The sequence below is a fragment of the Diadema antillarum genome, unplaced genomic scaffold, assembly GCF_040938485.1.
Source record: "Diadema antillarum isolate AM-2024a unplaced genomic scaffold, OU_Dant_1.0 scf00000071, whole genome shotgun sequence".
NCBI lineage: Eukaryota > Metazoa > Echinodermata > Echinoidea > Diadematoida > Diadematidae > Diadema > Diadema antillarum.
The window spans coordinates 9,736,901-9,760,286 of record NW_027270960.1 but is presented as its reverse complement, the minus strand read 5'-3'; the positions used below and the strand labels follow the sequence as shown (position 1 = coordinate 9,760,286).

The 23,386-nt window shown below is 37.8% G+C and overlaps 1 protein-coding gene across 1 annotated transcript in view; it reads right to left on the bottom strand.

Annotated features, from left to right (window-relative positions):
• Positions 1–1,679: 1,679 nt before the first annotated feature.
• The window catches only part of LOC139716924 (protein FAM227B-like), a 35,516-nt gene continuing 13,809 nt past the window's right edge, over positions 1,680–23,386 (bottom strand). Inside the window, exons 7-17 of the mRNA XM_071628448.1 lie at positions 23,272–23,370; positions 20,972–21,076; positions 20,060–20,186; positions 18,248–18,379; positions 17,272–17,411; positions 16,507–16,661; positions 15,068–15,145; positions 13,905–14,049; positions 12,534–12,596; positions 8,548–8,580; positions 1,680–1,838 (exon numbers count right to left, since the gene is read on the bottom strand). Of these exons, the coding sequence (XP_071484549.1) occupies positions 1,704–1,838; positions 8,548–8,580; positions 12,534–12,596; positions 13,905–14,049; positions 15,068–15,145; positions 16,507–16,661; positions 17,272–17,411; positions 18,248–18,379; positions 20,060–20,186; positions 20,972–21,076; positions 23,272–23,370 (1,212 nt within the window). The 3' untranslated portion in view covers positions 1,680–1,703. The remainder of the gene's footprint in view (positions 1,839–8,547; positions 8,581–12,533; positions 12,597–13,904; positions 14,050–15,067; positions 15,146–16,506; positions 16,662–17,271; positions 17,412–18,247; positions 18,380–20,059; positions 20,187–20,971; positions 21,077–23,271; positions 23,371–23,386) is intronic.

Sequence of the window (23,386 nt, the reverse complement as noted above, 5' to 3'; positions counted from 1 at the left end):
TCTATACCATAAGAATTTTCACGTTATATCAAAATACAGAGAAAACAGACAACATGGTGACAGTTACCATGAACATCATCTTAAATTTCTATCAAAAATTTGTTGTATCCATATTCGTTATAGTGAGGTTTGCCTGTACATTGTACATGTACTTGTATACATTTTTTTTTTTTGGGGGGGGGGGGGGGGTTGGGGTTGGGGGAGGAGGGCAGAGTGAAGTGTAAAGGCACAATTTGTCTGATGCCATATCTGTGGAGATTTAGAATGACATTCCTGCAAAACACTTCACCACAGGCAAGCATATAAAACTGGGATACGTTGGGGAGTACCTGTACAATGGAATCGTCGTGCATACAAATATAATTAACCAAAATAGGGAGGCATACAAAATGACTGTTTTTCCAGTTGTTTGCACAAATGCGATGCAATGTAATGCCTGATACACGTAAATGGAAACATGGCATGGTGAGGGTAAATTGACATTTAGTGCTAAAATGTCTCTCAATGAATTATTCAATCCACCTACACGTTCACACTTAGTCAATTTCGGTATATAAACAGGAAAGCACACTTAGTCAATTTCGGTGTATAAACAAGAAAGACAGAAAACTTGGCAGGACTTGTTCGGTTTGATACTTGCTCTATGTAGCCAGGCTGAACAAGCTAAAGCTAGCCTCTGGCAAATTTGCAGTCATGTTTTTAGCACTGTCACAATTGACATTTGAGAAGAAAGTGTGCATAAATTTGTTTGTAAAATGACACTAATTTGTAAAAATCTTCATTGTGCTTTGTCCACCAGATGGTTTTCTTTCTTCGGCAGTTTACTGAGAAGGCCTGGAAACCACTGATGTTTGGGTTCAATAATTCAAATCCATGTTGCATTGCAAAAAGCCTTTCTTCAAGACTTATAAAAGTTCTAGCAGTTTCAGGCAAACAGGATGTCTGTGCTACAGTTGGTTAAGTTTAGGGACATTTGACCATATATTACTGAAACAGCTTGGAAAGTTTCAGCATAGCTCACAGGAACATGAAGGTTTAAAAGGACTACAAAAAAGGCACTATGAGAGCACAAGCAATATACCACAGAAGGAGGTGAAATTTACTGGAAGTATGTGCCAATTTCAAAGATTGATGGTGCTAATTTTCACCATAGTGTAACTCCTGTTCCCTAATCTGCCCAAGGGCTGCAATTCTTTCATACAGAAATTGGTCGTTACTTTGCACGCTTTAATTATCTGACACCATTGTGGAATAATCCACACGTCATTGTCCATGGCTGATCGGTTTACACACATTGTCACATCTCTTGTAGGCAAACATGCCTTTAACCTCCACATTCAAAGAACAGTAATACAAGACTTAATAATGTAAAAGTTATCCCTTTTCCAATGCCTGCAAGGCCTCACAAACCTCTTTACAGCCTCCCACATACCATGATTTTAAATGCATCTATGAATGTCTTCGGAATTTACCACGAACCTCTCTCTCCTTTTCCTCCTCCTCCTCCTCCTCCCCCCTCTCTCTCTGTTCTATTTTGTCTATCTCCCACCCCCTCTCCCCTCCACCCACACCTCAATTTCTCTGTCTCTGTTTTCTCACTTTACAACAGAAAAAGATGTGTCATCTAATTCACCACTTTCATGTACCTTGGTATCTCCTCCTCTCGCTCTCTCCTCTCTCTCACTGACAATGGTAAAGATGTCTTATGTTCCATCATCCGTTTCATCATCCACATCCTGCTCCTCATCATCTTCCTCCTCGTCTGCCTGCGAGCTCCCTGTTGTGTAGCTCTCCGTCTTCCGACTGTGAGGTCTGGCTTTTGCAAGTCCAGCCTTTTCCTTGAGGGGGTAGAGAGAGGAGAATGAGAGAAATAAAGTGAAAAGGTGAATACAGCTTTTTAATAAAAAAAAAGTCTACTCTTGGATTGGTGAAACAGTGGCAAGACTGTACAAGTACTGGTACTTTACTTTCAGTAAAATTCAAGTAAAATTCAGCACCTTTTCAAACTTGACACACAGTCAGGTATAGTAATAATCTTGATGGACGTGTATAAAATAATAGGTACTTGTGTCATCATACCTCTGCCTTGTGCTAGATTTCAGTTAAATATCTTGAAGTTTCCCAATAATTACACCATCTGAATCCTAAGACTACAGTACATGGTTGACATTTGATGGATGGATTTATTGTCTATTTTTTTTTTTTACAGTAGTTATTGCATGTCCTTCTTTGCCAACATCTACTCAAGCAGAAACTCATGTCTCTCCCTTGAATAATAGAATAGCAAGCTCAAATATACACTACAGTACAAAATATGACACACAGGTCTGCATGCGTCAGTAGGAAATGTGTGCATAACTTTGGCTTGTTTAATCCATGAGGCAAGCATGCGACCAATAAAAATCAACACACAGCTCTCGACCGATATCACAGAATGCTCTTGACCCGTCCTATAAAATCATAACTGTACATTCATCATAACAGCTTGATCAGTGGTACCATTACAGCTCATTTGATGAAATATGATAAGGAATGCCTCCCTGACTGGGCTTTGTTTTCTGAAACTGATTCATAACTGTTGCTAGCAGCAAGTGGAATGTCGATTGTTTGGGGAATTGCACAAAAGGAAAAAAAAAAATTGTTTGGACAAGATAGTGAGTATGGACACCATATGGCACGGTCTAACGAAATTGGCTCCAGTTTCAAAGTGATGCATCAATTTCTTCCTTTAAACAATAGAATGACATTTCAAGCAGGAAATCCGATGGAAAGAAAGCAAACACCTACTGCAAGATAATACGATTTGCTTGTGAAAGCTAATCTGCTCTGTAAAATGACATAGTTTTAACGAAATCTTTGAAGGCTTCTGTGGTGGTAGAATGTTGGGTGGTAGAAGGCTGTAATGTTGCATCACATATTTTTTTTGCTAGGGTATATGCTTGGCCCTTACCCGAGGTGTAGAAAGAATATGTGGTGCACCGCTAAGCCTTCTACCACCCGACATAGTTTTACAAACAAAACAGCCTCTTTGGAAGGGGTTATCCCCAACATTTTGCCTTTGCACCAGTTGAAGGGGAAGTCTAGGCAAGTTTCATAATTTCACATCATATAGGATGTACATCCACAGCTCCATGTTCAGATTTGTGGAATTAATTGTGGTCTTTTAAAGCAGAGAAACCAATACTCTGAAAACCCAAAACAAATTACACTGAACAAGGATGATGATATGGCAGCTTCACCATAAGAATGCATGGGTGGGAGCTCATGCATGAGCAGGAGGATCACGTATTTCAGAAATGTAGCAATTCATGTGTCGAATTTATTCATGTTTTCATGTTTTGTTCTGCTTCCTTCAGCCCCCACTCATGCATTCTTATGGTGAAGTTGCTATGTCACCATCCTTGTTCATAGTGCTCTGTTATTATTTTGAAAACATTCTTATTCCCTATCCCAATCACTATAAATTCTTAAACTCTGTACCCAGTATAACCAATTTATAGTTGTTCAAATATAAAAGTCTGAAATTAATAATGCGGAGGTTTCCTTTAAAGTGTGAGAGGAGAGGAAATTACTGGAACTGACGTGATCAACCTTTGGAAAGTATCTGCACAATAATGGAATACATGAAGCAGCTTGGCAGAGGAAAGGGAAAGTGTAGAAGTTAACTCGTCTTACTGATATTTATAGTGAGTCAATGACTGTTGATGATTTTAGATGTGCAGACTGCATCTACTGAATGTCTTCTGCTTTTCTCATTCAATGTTTGAATCTTACATCATGCAGTAATCTACAGAAAGTGCATCAACTGTGGACATACAAGTACCTCAGAGTCTGTGAGTGGATGGTAATCTGGCATTAAGACCAAGTACTACACTTGACTTCTTGTATGTAACTTTAAGATTGTCAGCTATTCTGGAATGTATCCGTGGTTTCCATAATATACCCATAAAGTGCAGAGAAAAAAAAAAGACACGAATGAGATTGAATTCACCACATCCCCCTACCCTGTTTAACATTCAAAGAGCTCTCAAATGTCTTTTGAGTTCAATGTGACATGAGAATATAAGACATCCCAATTCAGAGCCAAAAGCAGGTCCGGATACATTTCTATCGTCGAGTTCCCACGATGCCCTGCAAGTGAAGGCAAGAACCTCTCACAGTTCAGAGTCCCTGACACCTGGGAATAATGTGATGAGGGCTTAAATTGCAGCTCATCTTCCCAGAGCACTTTTCTGGACTTCAGCAACTCCCCCATCCCCTTCTCGACAGTCTCACATTCGTGTTGCTGCTCACCCACCTGTTTCAGCCTCAAAGGAGTTACCTTTCCTATGTGATGACTTATCTACAGGACTGAATTTAAAGGGGACTAAAACCCAATATATAAATATCTATTGAATGAATGAGGCAATATTTAGTAGAAAACATCAGTGACGTTTGAGGAAAATCTGACCATCCCTGCAGAAAATATCAATTTCTAATGTTTCGGTGCAGCTAACACTGTATTAGAATATTACAACAATTTGTGAAGTAATGCGAAGACAATAAAGGAAAATATAAAGAGAATTCCACAACATTTTACTTTTTATGAAAGTACACATTCCCTTTCTTGCTACTGATATAAAGGGTAATCTACTTTCCCCTGTTTTCTGGAGGAGGTGAATCAAGTGCTTTTTAAATGTGCTAGTGAATAAAAACATTGAATTTTATGTATTCTTTCTTTATATCATTGTCCAATTGTGTTACGTCAAAATGTTGCACTTGTCTCATCCACAATGGCAGCACCTAAACTTTAAAAAGTCGTAACTTTGAACAGGTTGTCCGCTTTTTCTCTGACTTCAATGATGTGTTCTATCAATATTGCTGCATTCAATCAATCCAATTGGGAATCATTCTCCTTTAATCCCACCTTGACAAAAAACATACCTCTCAATCACATCTCTACCACCCCCATTTTCGGTTCATATCATCCTCTTTCAAAATATGTTGTTTGATATATTTCATCTCTCCCCTCTCTCTCTCACTTTCCATCCAGTACTCTAATATGTTTCATTTTTTTAGCGATATTGCTGTTGTCGATATCTGTGCTATTTTGTTTTGGCATTTAACTTTGTAATTCTCCTCAAAACATGGTTCTCTGTCCATCGCACCTATACTTCCTGTCTGAATATCATTGAGACATCCCGCGGAGGCCTCTCTTTACCTCTCCTTCCTCCTCACGATGCATCATTCTCTTTCTTCTCATTTCCCCCCGGGGGATTATGTTTTTTCTCTTATGCCGGTAAATGATGCAGCGACATTCTCCTCACAACTTTTAATGTCTTCCCGACTGAGTGAGAAATTTGACACAGTGGATCTATCAGTGGATGCATCACGAATCCAGGATAATCGTAACCCTCCCATTCTCCCACTTTCTCTCTCTCTTAAAATAGAGAAGAAAAAAAAAAACAGATAAAAAAAGGAAAAAGCCCAGAAGCAAAGAACAGAACTGACCTAGTTATGTTTAATTGCTTCACCAAGATTTGTTTTATTAAAGTAATTCCGGAAAAGAAAGAACAACCTGCCAAAATAATATCTTGATGCAGTATACCTTTAATTTTATCCTGTTTTTGTTTTCTCCCTCCCATTGTGTCTACTGTTCCAGGGTTTTGTGTTTATGTTTTCGTTTTTGTTTTTGTGCTTTTATTCATTTTGTTTTGGAGGGGATTTCTAAGATTTTTTGCATAGGTACTCATGTTTAAAAAAAAGAAACAAAGTAAGACATAACTTGTTTTTTAATGAATTCGAGCTCATCAGCTGAGACTAAAACTGGATTTTTTTTTTCGAGACATGACCTCCAGTGGACAACGAACCGTGACCCTTAATCTTCACATTTTCTATTCTTCATTGGAAAGATTGTTGTTCGATAGACATCAATCCCAGAAACTGAAACAAACATCTACAAGTGAGTTCTCACTCTTAAATTTAATACACTGAACACGAACAAGCTGGAAAAGCAGATTGGATTGGAATACAAATTAAAGGAATCCTACAATTTTGGTTGAGACCTAACTTCAGGTTTCTAATATTCTATTGGTGAGATCATGAGAAACCTCTTATGAAATCTGAAAGAGCATGTAATTCCAAGAGGGATTCAACATTTATTTGATAAAATAAAATTTTGAAATTTTGAAATGGCTGAGATATCCAAAACAGAGCAATCCTAATAAAAGGTGGGACTCATCTTTTAGTGGGATTGCTTTGTTTTATTTGGTGTTTGATGTCTCGGCCATTCCAAAACTGATTTTCATCTTATAAACTTTGATTTCCTTGTAGAATGGTATGCTTTTTATTATTTCACGAGTGGTTTCTTGGTATCTAACAAAAAGTTAAAAGCCAGTCCTCATCTCCACCAATACTATACAGTGCACTCCCGTTACAACGAACACGGTTATAACGAAATTTTGTTATAACGAAGTAAATCTTCCGGTCCCAAAATTATCACCAATAAAGTCTATGGTACAAAATTCGCTTATAACGAACACGGTTATAGCGAAATTTCCGTTATAACGAAGTCTTTTCCGAGCGCCACAGACAAAGAAAAACAAAAGAAATGTGCTCCATTATAACGAAATGCGAATTGCTTTCGAAAATACGTAGCGGAACAAGCATTTATAGCGTCTCTGCATGGGTGAACGCTTCACACCACTGTGTGTTCGCTCCTTGTGTCACGCACAGTTCCCCTCGAGGGGAACTTGCATTTATCATTGTAATACAGTTATCCCATCACATTTCACATAGCTTTCCACTGTATGATAAGTATTCAGCAAACATAATATGATATATATAGATGGTTCCTTATTTTCGTTATATATTGTATTGTTCGGTTATAACGAAATATCGTTATAACGAAAGAAAACTGCCGGTCCCGAGCATTTCGTTATAACGGGAGTGCACTGTACCATCCTTTTAATGCCCCATCTCCACCAATACTATACCATCCCTTTAATGTCTGAATGTGTTCTTACCTGGGACCCATAACTTACTCAGAATGCTCTAACACACAGGAAACACTCAGAGGAATGAATTGAAAAAAAAATGTCTGCAGCGTGTTCTCACTGTTAACTTGCTCTGGACACTCGTACACAGGGAGTGCAGATAAGGATGAAGTCAAACGAAATGTCTCAGACTGTGTTCTCACTCTGAACTTGAATATACTGAATGCTTTTAACACACAAGAAGTACATGTAGGAATTAAATCAAAACATCTAGAGTTGTGTTCTCTATACCTATGCTGAACACTCAAACACACGAGAAGCTTCAAATGTAGGAGTGAAATCAAAACAAATATCTAGAGTGTGTTCTTACTTTTTAACTTACTCTGAATGCTCAATAACCCTAAAAGGGCTGGGCTTTTTTGCCTATGCTCAGACCCCCCCCCCCCCCCAAGATCTTGGCCATCGTTGGTGCGATCGCGATGAAATTTTGAATGCGCGAGACCCACATAATCTACAAGATTGTGTCAGAAGATTTTTTGAAACAGTCAATTTCTAATTTTAATTAATCCATTATGTCCATTATGCAAATTAAGCTCAAGATCATATTTTAGTCTAATTAAAAGCACTGAGAGTCTAATTTTTGATCTGTAAATCTGTTTTAGCATATTCAACAATTGTACATCACAAAAACTTCCAAAACTCATTTCAATTCTTATGTATTTTATTGTTTTCAGAATTTCTTATGTATTTCTCTGATTTTCAACTTCTGTTTTTTTCTTTGTTTTTTCATTGGAAATTGTCACTGACCACTTTTCTACCATAATTAGCACAAAATTAATCAACGAAAGTGATTAATTGTAAAAATAATCAGGTTTTTATGACTTTCATGACAGAACACTGTCATGTACACAAAATCACAAAATTGTGCCCGTTTTGGGGCGACATTCTGTTACAAAAATGGGCGTGGCTTCGCAAAAGTATGCGCGAACGTTGCAAATTTGGTCTCAAAAGTTGCGCGAGACTTGAACAAACAAAGTCACCCGGCCCTTTTAGGGTTAATACATAAGTAAAAGGCACACATGGAAATTAGTCAAATGTTTACTGTGTGTTCTCACTCTTCACTTACTCTGAAAGCTCCAACACACAGCAGTAATCACACACAGAGATAAAGATAGGACATGTTGAGTTATTGGAGTGATGGCTTGGTGTTCACAAGTATGACTCTTGCATTGAGTTGTTTTTTATTGCAACCGATTAACCAGGGAGGTGGGAAGAGGTGGGAAGAGATCTCTTCCCACCTTTCTAGATTAACAAATTTGCCCTTCATCAACATACAGACACACTAAACAGTCAATGCTTTTTTCTTTTTTCTTAAGTGTTCCCATCCCAATACATCATCCCATGATTTTTATGATTGCTTTTTCTCAATGGCACGGAATAACTGGTGGGCATTTACATCAATATAAGGCAATTTGTCAATCAGTTGTAATGACTGCGTTTGTGTCATAAAAGTGATTATATTGCTCTCAGTAAACAGAGGACAACGTGAAAATGAGGGCCTCACATCACTTACCTGTTTCATCAAAGTCAGAATCCCTTCCTTGCCCTGTAAAGATAGAATACAAAGATTTCAAACATATTTGTGAGTAAACTTGAGATGAAATAAGTTGTATTCGTTTCCAGAGTTTTCTGCTCTGATGCCCACTGGTTAATAAAGTCCTCCAATAAAAGCAAATAAAGCATTCCATTAGATTAGGGGATTTTTTTAAATTCATTTATTAATTTTTTATTTTTTGAAAAGTTAGGCACCTAGAAGTGACTGTAGCTGAGCACTGACCACCTACATGTTTCTGTTTTTGTTTTGTTTTTGTTTTGTCTACCCCATTATCTGTGAGAATGGTATGTAAATCATCCAAGTCATTAACAGACAGAAATGAGGGTGACAATTCATGTACTGTATTGCTCAACTCGCTTACATCTCAAGTACCAGGTACTTCGATACCACCTAATTCCAGAGCTGTGTATGCTAGAACATTTTTTTTTTGACCTGCCAAGAACCTGCTTGCAAGACCTCGCTAGTCAATCTATGAAGGAAGCAGGTACCTGATGCTCTACAGTGCTCTGTCCACTGTTTACATGGGGAAGTTACTTATACATGCAGATAATAAAGTTTGAACTGTCCAGTAATACTCCAGCTATGTCTTGCTTTGCTTCATATTCAATTCTTTTTAAAAGTAATTCACAAGAATTAAAGGCTGAAGAATTATATCTAAAAAAGAGTGGATTATGAATGATTTAAGAATTGTAGAATGACTGAATGTGCTGTGGAAAATGGCAGCATTTAAATGACTTAATTGTGTTAAACATGGAAACAACATTACTGCCCCTGTAAAAATAATCAAACTAAGACAAATTCTTGGATAGTATGAGACATAAGACACAGAGTCTACAATGCAAGACCAGCAGAGGTCTACATCACTGCTGACACGGCACTGACCCCCTGACCTTTGTTCTGAAGTTCACATGTTGGTTTTCCTCGAGTGTTTTTTGGTTTGGTTTGGTTTTTACATCACAATCTACGAGCTTTCGCAACAGACTGAGCTGAATTCAATGCACTGAAGCATTACTGCAATGAACTGCCATACTTGAACAAAACAAAAACGACAACAAACTCAAGACTATTCAAATTCATGAAATTCTTCCGTCGAGATGTTTTCTTTGCAACTGATTGACAAATTGCCCTACATCGACGTAAATAAGCACTGAATTGATCAGTGTTTTAGTAATAGCCATGATAAAAATCCTGCTCGAGTATGTACGCCCATGATTTTTTTTATCATGGCTACTACTAGAACACTGATCAATTCAGTGCTTATTTACGTCGATGTAGGGCAATTTGTCAATCAGTTGCAAAAAAACTCAAGACTGTAAAGACAAAAATAAGAATGACAAATCCCGGAAATCCATGCATGTTTAACAAACCACAGCCACAACCACAGAATCCCTCTAATGGTCTCCAATCATTGAAAGAGAAATCAAATGCATCTTCCCAGAGGAGAGCTGCATCCTTTTACCACCAATAAGAGAAATTAGTTTCACAAAGGAGCATTAAAGTCGCTTGGTACAAAATTGTGAAATTCACATACAGTCCTGTCTACATGCATTTGTTGATGCAGTGACACATCACTTTGTCTTTGCAGGAGACTTGAGAATGTAGAGACATCCCCTCTGGAAAATTTATACTGACACAAGTTATATGCTGCTGTACAGTCACAATCATGGTACAAATCTAAGCAGCACCATCTACATACACATCATAGAATATTACGCCACTTTGATTTACAGTGATATGCAAAACATTATTTCCCACTACTTCATCACAGGTTTTTTTTTTGCCGTCATTTTGATACATGTAGCACGTAGAATGAACAATGATGTTCACTGCTCACAGCAAATATATGCAAACTATTCTGGGTAGAGACCAATGTAACTATTGCTCTATCGGCTTTGAGAAAATGAAATGCCAATGACAAACTAGCAATACTAGTAATCCAAAGAAAACCTCAGGACGATCAAGTCAGTTTGGAAGAAAAAAAAAGTGTGTCAAATTTGCAGATTATTGCTCTTGGCATTATCAGCCCTCAACCACCATGTACATGTATGTTGTACATCAAAGTTCGTCAAACAGAATTTGTGTAACTGTGTATTATCAAATGTCTGGCTATTCAACTCATTCAAATACACCATCTCTCGTGAGATGGTGTATTAACCCATAGAGGACGAGTCCCGAGTATACTCGGGCAGGTGTCTATGGGAAGTGTGTGTTGTAGCAAAATCAGTCTGTCCTCAACAGGTTAAGAAAGAGAAGTCAGTGAATCTTATTGATTAGTTTCTAAAATCAAAGAACATTGTCAGGGCATGCATGTGCATTCTGAGTGTTATTAAAGGGGAAGGCTAGTAACTGATCAGTGGGAATCAGTGGAAAAGCTGGGAGATGATTGTTCCAATCCTTATGGGATTCACTCAAGAGTTCATTGTATATCTATTGTTGTGTGAAAATGATTTGCTTCAGAACGGTCTCATATTCAAGTAATGTGCAGATTACAATGCTCCGTCACTGACCAGGGACGCTAACCTGGAAGCATTAAACTGCACATTACTTGAATATGAGACCATTCTGAAGCAAATCATTTTCACACAACAATAGATATACAATGAACTCTTGAATGAATCCCATAAGGATTGGAACAATCATCTCCCAGCATTTCCACTGATTCCCACTGATTAGTTACTAGCCTTCCCCTTTAAGTCGTGTTCATTACCTCTGCCAAGGGGGAGGTTATGTTTCTCCATATATGCAAAATAACTAAAAAGTAGTCGACGGATTTAGATAAAACTTACAGGAAAGGTTGAGAATGACACAAGGAACAGATGATTAAATTTGGGTAGTGATACAATAATTTTTGTAGATTTTATGAAGGATTTTCAATATTTTGGCAGACAGGGTCAATGAACTTGAGAGTTCAAGCTGCCCATTTTTTTTAGGTTTGCATACGCACACTAAAGTGCATGCTCGCACTCTAGTTTCTGCTGGGGCGAGGCACGTCGCGCAGCTGGAGGTTGATGATGTAAGAAAAATCTAATCTGTTCAGGGAAATCGGGCGACTTTCAGCATGCCTACGTATGGGTGGAAATCCCTGTGGATCTGTGGATCCCTGATCCCCATGGAAGAAAAAAAATCAGTGGTGGAAATGAGCTGCTTGGCGGAGGTCTGCGCTCTACGAGTGCTTCTCTAGTTTGATACTGGCACAGGAAAATGCCAGTTGAATATTACAGAAAACTGGTGTTTTTGGTTTTTTTTTTCCTTTTTTTTCAGTTTTTAGGATGACTTCATGAGAGAGTCTGAATCATCCTCCAACAATCTGCTTCACATATTAAAGACAAATTAAATCCAGGAAAAAAAACTGTTACACATATATCACAGAACAATTGAAAAACTAACCTAGCATGAAGGAAAGATTGAGATTATTAAACAAAAGTTCTGTTTTCTGTTATATTTTTGTAACAACTCTTGCATCGCATTCTGGTAGGCACCTTCCTGGAATCTTGCAGACAGTGAACCTTGTTCTTACGTTCCCATTATAGATGCCATTGCTCTATTCCCCCAAAGTACATTGAAAAATCACAAGAAATTGAACTGGGCCTGCGAATCAAATTGAATTGAATTGTGCTAGTATCCTACATGACCATGTGCAAAGAATAATCGGCATGCAATCTAGTATTAGTCGGTCATTGATGCCACCTTCTCAGGTAAATCCAGCAAGAAAAAAAAAATACAAAGACATTTAAAAAAAAATACCAACATACCAACATACAAACAACTGAATCAACATGCGTGGAGCAACTTCATAATTCTTTTGATGTTGCTCAAGAATCTCAGTCTCATCTTAATTAGGACAAGAGAGAATGAAGTCATGCTGTTAGGGTGCAAGGTAACAAAAATTTGATTAGGCATGCCAAGAACCGAAAGGGGACCTAACCCCTGACATTCAGTTTTACCTTTCCGACTGCTGTATACTCGGATATATCCAGAATGTTCTGGAAACTCTTGTTACCACTCTCCTACAGGCAAAGGAAGTCAGCACATTCCAGTAAAACAACAATAAATGATGCCCATGCCTTCCACCCATCCCTCCCCCACCACCTCCGAAAAAAAGGGAACAATAAAAATTACAAGCATTCTGACTACTACAGTACGAACAATTTACAGACTTTTCCCCCTTGATTAATCCCTTTAATCATTTGCCCACAGATCAAACACTGCCCTACACCCAATATGTGTACATGTACATATATTTAGTCATTTCTTCATTTCTTCTTAAGCATTGTCATTGTATTGTATTGCCTTGTATGGCATGGCACTGTATTGTATTGTACTATTTTTTTGTACCTTTTTTTTAATTAAGATTTTTTTCTATTTTCTATTTTCTTTCATATTATCCTGGAGAGAGCAGCAAGCACTCCAAGTAGTTTGTAACGAGATATAGCACTTTTAATATACTTGTACGTGATTAATCATTATCATACAGAGATACAAGTCAATTCTGCCTTGCAAATTTCTCTCTACATATACAGCTCTTCCTAGAGCTATGCCGCACTGTACACACCTGGTATGACCTTCACACTACCCCTCCCCAACCTTAAAAGATCTCTAGTCGTGAATAAGGGTTGCAATGTATCTAGCAAACACTTCAACATTTTCTGCACCGAGTGAATTCCAAATCTACGGCACAGCTCTAGGCAATATAAAAAACATCTTTTGTGAATTTTACTTTCACGGTCAAATTTGTTTCATACCAAAACAAGAGCAGCAAATATTTATAAAGGGACCATTTAATCATCATCCCTGAAGCATTTTAACCCTTTAACAACCATTATTTCAGTGTACCATTTACATTATGTTGCTGACGGAGTTTTAAAATGTTAATTCAATTCAACACCATGACACATCTTCCCCATCCATCAGCTTTCTTTCACAGTAACTGCTATCATGCCCTACAACAAATCATTAATTTGAATAATGCAACCAAACACAGCGAAGCAGATATGTATGGGGAGCAAACATTGTAAACAGTTTGCTTTTGACATGGTGCTGCTTTTAGCGGTATGATTTTCCTTTTCTGTATTTAGTCAGTGTCTTTTTTTTAAAGTAATATGTTTACAGTGAGGTAAAATCTGTGGTCGCAAAGACTTTGGTATAATGGGATTTCCCTGTCATTGGTATCAGGTTTGAAATCTTTGGAGGAATGTGGGGAGGGGCAAATTACATATTAACCCCTTCCCCCTCCCCCCCTCCACCAGTTCTGAAAGAGGCATTTCCATCAGACATGACTGGCACTGTTGACAGTGGAGCTGGTGACTACCCCTTACCCTGAAGTCTAGGATCTTCTCGCTGAGGATCTTGGTGTCAAAGGATCTCTGCAGGATTTGTGATTTCAACGCCTCTATCTCCCTGGTCTGCTGGGCCCGCTGCTTCTCAATGGCGGCGAGCTCCTTGCTCAGGATATCGCTGATCCTGAAAGGATCGTGGTGGGAAAGAGAAGACGGACATCACATGACAAACTTTGATGCAACTTCTCCCTTTCTTAAGAGATTTTTTTGTATGTTATGTTTTGATACTTGAAATAACAATCATTGTAGAGGCACAACTATGTAACATCTTTTCTTTCCATGTCTTATATCTTCACAGATGTATGCAACAGATAATGAATGATTTTAATGATACAGATCCATCAAAATCTCTCACTGTTTACAGAGGATGATAAACTTAAAGTTGGGATAGACATTCATACTTAGGTTGTTAACATCTGTCTCTGTACACAACATTGAATGATTGTGCATGTCACGTGGGCATTGCCAAAACTCATTTGCATTAATGCCTTATATGCTCAGTAGGAAACAAAAAGTATATGAATTCCTTTTAACCTCATTGAGGACTGGGGAATTTGGCTACAACACGCATTTCCCATAGACACTTGGCCGAGTATACTCGGTACTCGTCCTCAACGTGTTAATCACAGCTGTGACTGATGAACTGTGAAGAAGAACTTAGAATATAAAGCAAAAAATAAGACCGTCTCTTTAAATCAAAGAATCATCTGTAGAATGATTCCATGTGATTTTCTTGGCTTTCTATTTCTTAATGCACATACAATTATTACATTCAATTTGATCTATCCACACAAATATCAGTGTATCTGTTTATATGTACATCTGTCTGTCTACAGCTGTATGATTACTATCTATATCTATCTATCTATCTATCTCTAGCTTTATATCTACCTATTCATTTATATATGTATTCATCCACAGACCTTTTCATCCATTCATCCATCCATCTCTATTTGAGGTTTTTTTTTAAATCTACAGTACTGTATATATCTTATCTTATCTTATCTATCTATCTACCTATATCTATCAATCTATCTATCTATCTACCTATCTTTCTACAATGTATCTAACTATCTATCTATTTTTCTATCCATCCACCCATCTATCTATCTATCTATCTATCTATCCACTGATTCACTCACTTCTGGTACTCCGTGCTGAGGGCTTTGGCCATGCGGTTGGAGTCTTTGATGACCTCACGGTAAGTTGGAGCTGGAGGACTGGCCATAGGTCAAGGGTCATGCATACACCTGTACTATTTACCACTGTAAAATCCAGCACAGACTTCATGGTCATGATATATAAATTGCTTTAAAAGTTTTTACCTGTTCACAATTTTTCTTCTTGTTTTTTGCAAAACATATATATAAATAGGTTTTGTACCTTTTTATACTGCCTCTTCTTGTTCTGACCATACACATAGTACTAATAAATCACATAGTAATTCTTTGCTGCCTGTGTATCACAGGGCCGGCGGAGCGTTTTCAAAAGTTGGGGCCCCACTTCCGGGTTTCATGAGCTAACAAGCAAAATAATAATAATAATAATAATAATAATAAAAAAAGGTCCTCAGCTCATCTTTCTCCTTCCACTTCTGGGTTTCTTCAGCTGACAAGCAAAAAAACCAAAACAAAACAAAAAAACAAAACGGTCTTCAGTGCAAAAACATAACCTTACCGCGCTCAAAATCTCTATCTTTTTCTTTTTAGTACCACTTACGCACTTCTGGGTTAAAAAAAGTGGAGGGGGGGGGGCCCAAAGTGATGACACCTTATGTATTCCTTTGTATGGTGCACAAAAAGTGAGGGGGCCCAAGCCCCCTGGCCCCCACTTCCGCCGGCCATGCATTATTTGATAAAGAGCATGTCAAGTTTTACATATTTCTCAATACATTCTGTTGAAAAAAAAAAGTGAAAATAAAGTTTGAACTGAATTGAATTGAATTGGTGAAGTTTCAGCAATGAGTAATATCCTTCAGAGCAATCTTCCTTGATTTTCTTCTAACTGGTGGATAATACTACTTCCACATATTCTGACCCTGAGTTACTTTGGTAACTATCATTACCTTGGAGTTACAAAACACACAAACATTCATTGCAGTGTAAAATGTGGCTTCCTTTATAATGCACACCTCAACACTTGTTACATTGTTGCTTGTTCTTGAAGCTGTTACTATCAAAACACTGACAAGGGCCTAATTTCATTAAAGCAAGAAAGACAGCAACAAAACACACTACAGCTATCACTGTAAAATACAATAGCTGTAGTTTCCATAGCAACAGCAAATCCTCAGAGCTTATTGGTTATTATCTAGTTGTTGCTACAGACCTACAGGTTGTACACTTCAAGGTTACAATGTTACATTTCTGTGGAAGTGCATGAAAGGGGGCCCCAGATATCACAGCTGAAAACCAGAAGGCAGTTATATACATGGTACTGGTACATAGATCTAGCACATCACTAATGCTTTTGTTGCTCTCAACTGACTGTTATAGAATCACTTCAGAATCAAAAGGCAGTTTGTACAGTGCTTCTGCTCTTTTGGTTCAACAGTGGGACTACTTGTGTGTCAAAAGGATACGGAAGTTTCTCAATCTCAGTCCTACGGACGTGTCTGCCCACGTTCTTGTTGCCAGCGAGCTGCCTCATGTGAAGGTAGTGGGCTACCAGTGGACTCCGCCCCTTGATATTGAACAGGACCCGTTCGAAGTCGGGACCAGGTCCTATTTGATGGGACTGACAGGAATGAAAGGCATGCAAAGGTATTACACAACTGAGTGATACTTCACTTCACATTTCAACATCACAGCACAACACACTGTAGGATTATAGTCCAGAAAATGTTTCAGTGTTTCCACAGAAGAGCACAACAGCATTTTCAAATTGATCGATTGTTATTTGTACTATTTTTGCTGGTAATAAATGTCACTGAAGAAAAAGAAAAACTCAGTTATGCAAGCTAACCAATAGGGACATACTCTTCAAGTTCTAAATTGATACACTGAAGAGAATTATGTTACAATAAGATTTGATAACTTACAAGAACAAAATCAAAATTGTTCATCACATGAACTATGACTGACAATTTCACTTTCAGAGAAATGAAGCAATGTTTGCATACAGGTATATCTCAAAAGATGTCTTCCCATTTGTATATTAGCCTATTGATTAGCTGAGGTACAAAGCAACACTAAATCCCCACTTTAAATTTGTCCAGCCAGATTATGTGTACCTCCGACACACAGACCAACTCAGTTTTGCTCCCACTGACAATGTCAACTTCGATGTGAAGTAACTTCTCAAAACTTTTTACAACGAAAGCGAAGTGGTGAGCAATATTATTTACCTCCACTGCCTGTGCCCCCTCTACATTGGTGGGCTGGAAGCGAAGACTCTTGTTGGCGAGCGTCATTTCACGAGACACCGTCGAGCCGTCATTTAGTGAGTCTGTCTCATCCAGGATGTCCAAGTTAACAGAAAAGTCAGCTGTGGAAAGGACACATTGTAAAAGTAGTAATTATGTGGGCATTTCATGCATAATGAAAGTTTACTATAAAACTACATAATATGTGCAATGCTCTGAGTGTAGTTTTTGTTTTCATTCTACGTTTGTTGTTCATTTCGCATTGTTCTTGCTAGAAAGGCCAATAACACAAGTGAAGTATACTGTAAAAGTGGATATTTTCGCGCAACTAATTTTTCGTGCTTGGCGGGGTAAGAGGAGTTTCGCGTGTTTCTAATTCTGCAGAATGAAGACATCAACTACTGGAACATATGGTAAGCAAAAATATTCGCGTACTTCTATTTTTGCGCTAGTTTTGGGTTGCGCGAAATGCGCGAAAATTTCCACTTTTACAGTAATGTAATTCTTTCCTATGCAATAATAATTTATTTATGCTTTACTTCATTCATGTTAAAGCTTTTCAAAGGTAAATGTTTTACCCATACGAGATTCCCTCCCTTGTAATCTGTGAAAGCTGCATCAAAAAGAAAATGTTCTCTTTGGGGAAAGAGCAATAGCTTGGAAGGCCAAGAACTGAAAATTTTAAATGTACATGTTCAAGAGCTATATTTGGCAAATGTGATCTTTCGTGCTGAGTTTCCTCAATCAAGACATACAGTAGAGTATCTACTAGAATACTCAGTTTGCCCCTTTTCTGTGAAATCAAAAGCTTCCTAATTGGTTTAAGGGCTAAGAAACTCTTTTGATTGAGACCATTTGAGCTGATGGAAAGCAAAGCTTATTATCTGTTTCACTATATCACAAAACTTTTGTCATGCTCAGGGTGCATTATGGGATTGACCCATGATGCATTGCTCACCATCCTTGTTGATCTGCCCTTCCTTGATGAGGACCACCCGGTGTTTGTCCTCCTCCTTCTCCTTGTTCATGCTCTTTGGCTGCAGACGCTTCACATCCCAGTGTTTCCATGACAACGGTTTTGGTTTGACACCTTGGTACACATCAAAAACACATTGCACAAACATTCACTCACTATACAGAACATGAATTGTTTATCATGATTGAAACTTTCATGTCATCACACTTCTTTCAATAGTGAGGAGGTGACACTTCAGAGACTGATTACCTTTAACTTGACTAGTGCTTTTACTGCAAAACCAAAGTTATTTACCAGTAATTAAAGGAATTTGCCTAATTTACTACTGAATGCTGATCAGCATTGCAAAGTGTACACACAGGATTCACTGCACTTACTTTTTAAACATCCCTCACACCAGGGATTTAGATTTTGCAAGAGTTTCTGTTGAAGGGTTTCTGTTCTATGGTGTATGTTTGTTAAAAGTGAGGGTTTAGCCCATTTGTGTAGACAGCTACTTGTTGTGAGTACATGAAGAAAAGAAGAGTTATAATCTACCCTACAAGAAAGAAAAGAAAGCTGCATGTAGCTGGGTAATTCTGTTAAGTTGGGGCACAAAGTGTTACATTTTAGCATAACTCAGTACTAATTATGCTATACATATATTGTTTATAGGCTTTACATTTGTATTGAGACCATACATTTTCCTGGAAATTTTGTGCCATTCAGACCCAATTTTGATGAATAAAAACAATATGTCACAGTGTCCTGTAGCATTGCGACGTGTCCATGTAGCATCATGATAGTTAAAATCTGGTCCTAAAAGACAAATTAATGTAATTAGCTTCACCAAAATTTGATATAATATACATACACGTAATTACTACATTAGTCAGATAGCTAAATATCTTAACTCTCCTTTCCACAGTTTTACTTTTACAAGAAAATTACACAATGTGTCACTATGCTACGCGGTGTCCACCAAATGTAACAAAAAAGGACACTGCATAGCATCGTGATACATTTTGTAATTTCTTTTTTAAATTAAAACTGTGTACAGGAAATTTGAGATATTTAGCTATCTCATTCATATCTTGTAAATGCATATTGCATCAAATTTTGGTCAAGCTAATTGCCATAATTTGTCTCTTAGGACCAAATTTTAAAATATCACGATGCTACATGGACACGTCACGGTGCTACAGGACACTGTTACATATTGTTTAATAACTTCATCAAAATTGAGTCTGAATGGCACAAAATTTCCAGGAAAATGTGTGGCCTCAAGGCAAATGTAAAGCCTACAAACAATAAATGTATAGCATAATTAATATTGAGTTATGCTGAAATGTATCTTTTAAATATCACTATGCTACATGGACATTGCCCCAACTTCATGGAATTACCCAGCTGTATTTTGGTTTACAGAATGTCAAAACATCATGTAGTAGTACATGTGCTTTGTAGATATTAATTTGCTTATAATACATATCCAACTGTGCCCACTGAAAATATATCAGCAGAAGCCATACAGAAGCAGTTCTTGGAAGAGAGCAAAGGTGATTAAAATATTTAGTGTGTGTGTGTGTGTGCATGTGTATTTCTCAACATTGTCAACATCACAAACAATGAGAGCGCAGGGCAGTCTGTCATGTGTAATCAATTTAAGTGTACACTGTACGCTATAAACAGGTTACACTCATCCAAGGTTGAAAATTAGCAAGCTTTAAAGATGAAGTCTTAACATTGTATTTACAACAACAACAACAACAACAACAAAGAAACAAAAAGAACTAAAGTGAGAACATCTCCCACCTGCAATAAGTTCTGAACAGACCGAGGCGACGTGTTGGCGGAAGCGGTCGCCAAGGTGATGGTGGGAGTCGATGAAGGCCTCCCAGTAAGCTGCAAAGAGGGCCTGGGCTAGGCAATCTGCATACACCTGTTACACATGACAGATACAGTGTTTTAAAGTAAACACTGATGTTTATACTTACAATCTCTGTAACTCTAACTAATTCATGCTTATTTACATAAAAATTTCAACTGTTCAAAGAATAGCTGCACAACTGTTATCAAAGTTACAACAGATGGTTTGGGCACATATCAGAAGAAAAACACAAGTTTATCTTTTCTCCATTTCATCAATTATGCGGTTCATTTACTGATATCTAGTAGTATCTTTCATATGATGTGACTCGAGATTACAATGTCTGCTATATCGTCACTAAATTCTTTGTGATGACTGTTTATTTTACCAGAGTATGTACAGTGGCATCAAAAACATAAACATCTATACATGATCTACATGTACCCTTTATACCTATACCTAAACCTAGATACAATCTGTCTGCATGTCTGACACAAAGTATTACTTGACATTAACTCAGGATGATCAAAGCATAAATGGAAGAATTCTTCTCTCAAACTTATGTTGGAGCAGGTTTTCAGGGTACCTCCTCATATCAAAATACTCTAATATCATATTATCTGATATGATTAGTTTCCCTACTCTTGACTGCTTTGTCAATACGAAGCATCACAAAAGCTTTACAAGGATGTTATCATCCATTACTAGTATTAAGTTTGATGCACAGTATCATTATTTATGCACAATACTATTCATCTGTATGATCTGAACATACATGGACCTTGCCTTTGTGTTCTCTTCAACAATACAGAATGGCACTTTACAGTAAGAATGCCATCTCATTTGGTGACACTCACTGCAAAGAACTTGTCCTTTATCTCCGGGTTGACACTAACAAACAGGGCCACGAAGCTGTCTGCCACTCGGTTGAACAGCTTTTTTTTGTCTTCCTCTTTTCCAGGCTATAGGAGAAACACAAACACCTCACATCATTTAACTTAAAGGGATCCTATAGTTTTGGTTGAGACCTAATTTCAGGTTTCTAATAGTTTTTGTGAGATAATGAGAAACCTCTTGTGAAATATGAAAGAGCATGTAATTCCATGAGGAATTCAACGTTTATTTGATAAAAATTGGTTTTGAAATGGCTGAGATATCCAAAACAGAGCGGTTCTAGAAAGTGTGGGACCCACACCTTCTTACGATCACTTTGTTTTACTTTGTTTTTGGATGTTTCAGTCATTCCAAACCCGATTTTCATTAACTCTTAACGTGCCATGGTCGCCGAACGGCGACCTTAGTCCTGATGTGCCATGGTCGCCGATCGGCCACTAAGAAGAGCGCGAAAAACATTGGTCATTAAAGTTCTTGTGGTACCATAATTTGTTACACCGAGAAACTGCCACTGATATGTACTGGTAGCTGATTAGCATAGCCATTGTTTCGGCTAAAAATATGAGTATACTTACATAGGAAAATTTTGAGTAAATACATGTTTTTTCAGCTAGATGTATTTTTTTCGCGTCGGGAAAATCCGCAGTGAGCGCATCCTCTGCGAGCTGTGTATAGATCTAAATTCTCATTGATAAACCACGCGTGTGTATGCTACTAAATCTGTGTGTGTTGTCTATGCATTTCCACTCGCATTGTTCTGCTTGGGTGCTCTCCTGCGGGAGCGGCTTTCATTTTGTCCCTCAAAGTGGGTCAAGCTTTCGTTCCTCGGTCAAGTCTTTCATCCTTTTGTCTTGGTGAACTTCACTAATCGTCCCCATGCTAGGATATACGAAGGAAGAACACGCTTTTGTTCTTGTCTATAGTGGACGGAAAGTAGACCTGTAAACAAATGCCTACCGATTTCAATAGAGTGCACCCGCCCTCAGTCCGCATAGACAAAAGAAGGATTAGTCGGTGCTTCCTTCTCAAGTGGACAAAAGACACTATTCCAGGACCCGGGATTTACTTTAGTTTCAAATACAAGATCTGGGACTAAAGGACTCAGATTGGGGAATGAATTACCGAGGCAAAAAAAAGAAATTGAAAAGACAAATTGAACTGCCAATATCTTTGTAATTATACAACTCTAGAAGACAATTTTGTTATCATTCGAAAGAAAAGATGTAGCTCTAAAACTTTCTCACAGAGTCAAGGGAGCGTTCTATTGAAGAAAAACCATGAATGACTCTTTCTTTCCATACTGCACAAAAATTTTTAACAATTTTTTGATGATATCAATTATTTCTGCAATATTTCAGGTTTTGATAGACATTACACCAAACTGACTGCATGGCACGAAAGACCAATTATTTCTTGATATATGTTGTGTAGACCTCAATTCAAAACAGTCAATACTTTCAAAGATATGGCATTTTCACATTACATTGCCACTAAAGTTTGCGAACTTTCTGGCGTTGGGTAAAAACGTCTGGCACGTTAGGGGTTTTGGGTCTGGCACATTAAGAGTTAAACAAACTTTGAATTCCTCTAAGAATGGTATGCTCTGTACTATTCCATGAGTGTTTTCTTGGTATCTCGCAAAAAGTTAAAAGCCGAATTCTCATGTCCACCAATACTGTACCATCCCTTTAATGCATAGCTGGAGAATTACAATGTAAAGTGGGCATGGCATATTGACAAGGCCTGTTTCTAATTCACTCGAAGCAAGGAGTTATAACTCCTTGGGTAGAGCAAGGAGTTATCAACTCCTTGCTCTACCTTAAATTCTAATTCCAAACTGCAATATTGGTATGAGAAGGAAAAATGCAACAGCCAAAGTCACTGACGGAAGTACCTCTGATTGTTAATGTCACTTTAAAAGTGAAAGAGCCTCCTATTAAAGTCTTGAAGTCTTTAGATAATTAATTTCATTTTTTATTTGTGATACTCACCTCTGATAAGGAAGACTTCCTTTCAGAAGTGAACATCACATAAAAAAATTAACAATTAATATTATCAGACAAAATTTCCTCTAAACTCTTTCTAGAAGAGATAACATGTTATCTAATATTTAGAATCGGTAGTGAAAAGTACATAAGCATCCCTTAGAAATCCCAAAATAAAGTCCTCCTGTTTACATTCTAGTTGCCATGAATATGGAAGTGAATGATCTCGGTTATACATCCTGTGGAAGGTGTGGTGCGAGGTATTCTGCAAACTTTACCTCATACTTATCCAAGAAGAGCCACCAGAACATGTCCTGCATGACAGCCACTGATGCTTCTGAGAGGAAGAGTTTCTTCCAAAACTTGTTAAATCCAGCCTGAGGGAGAGAAAAC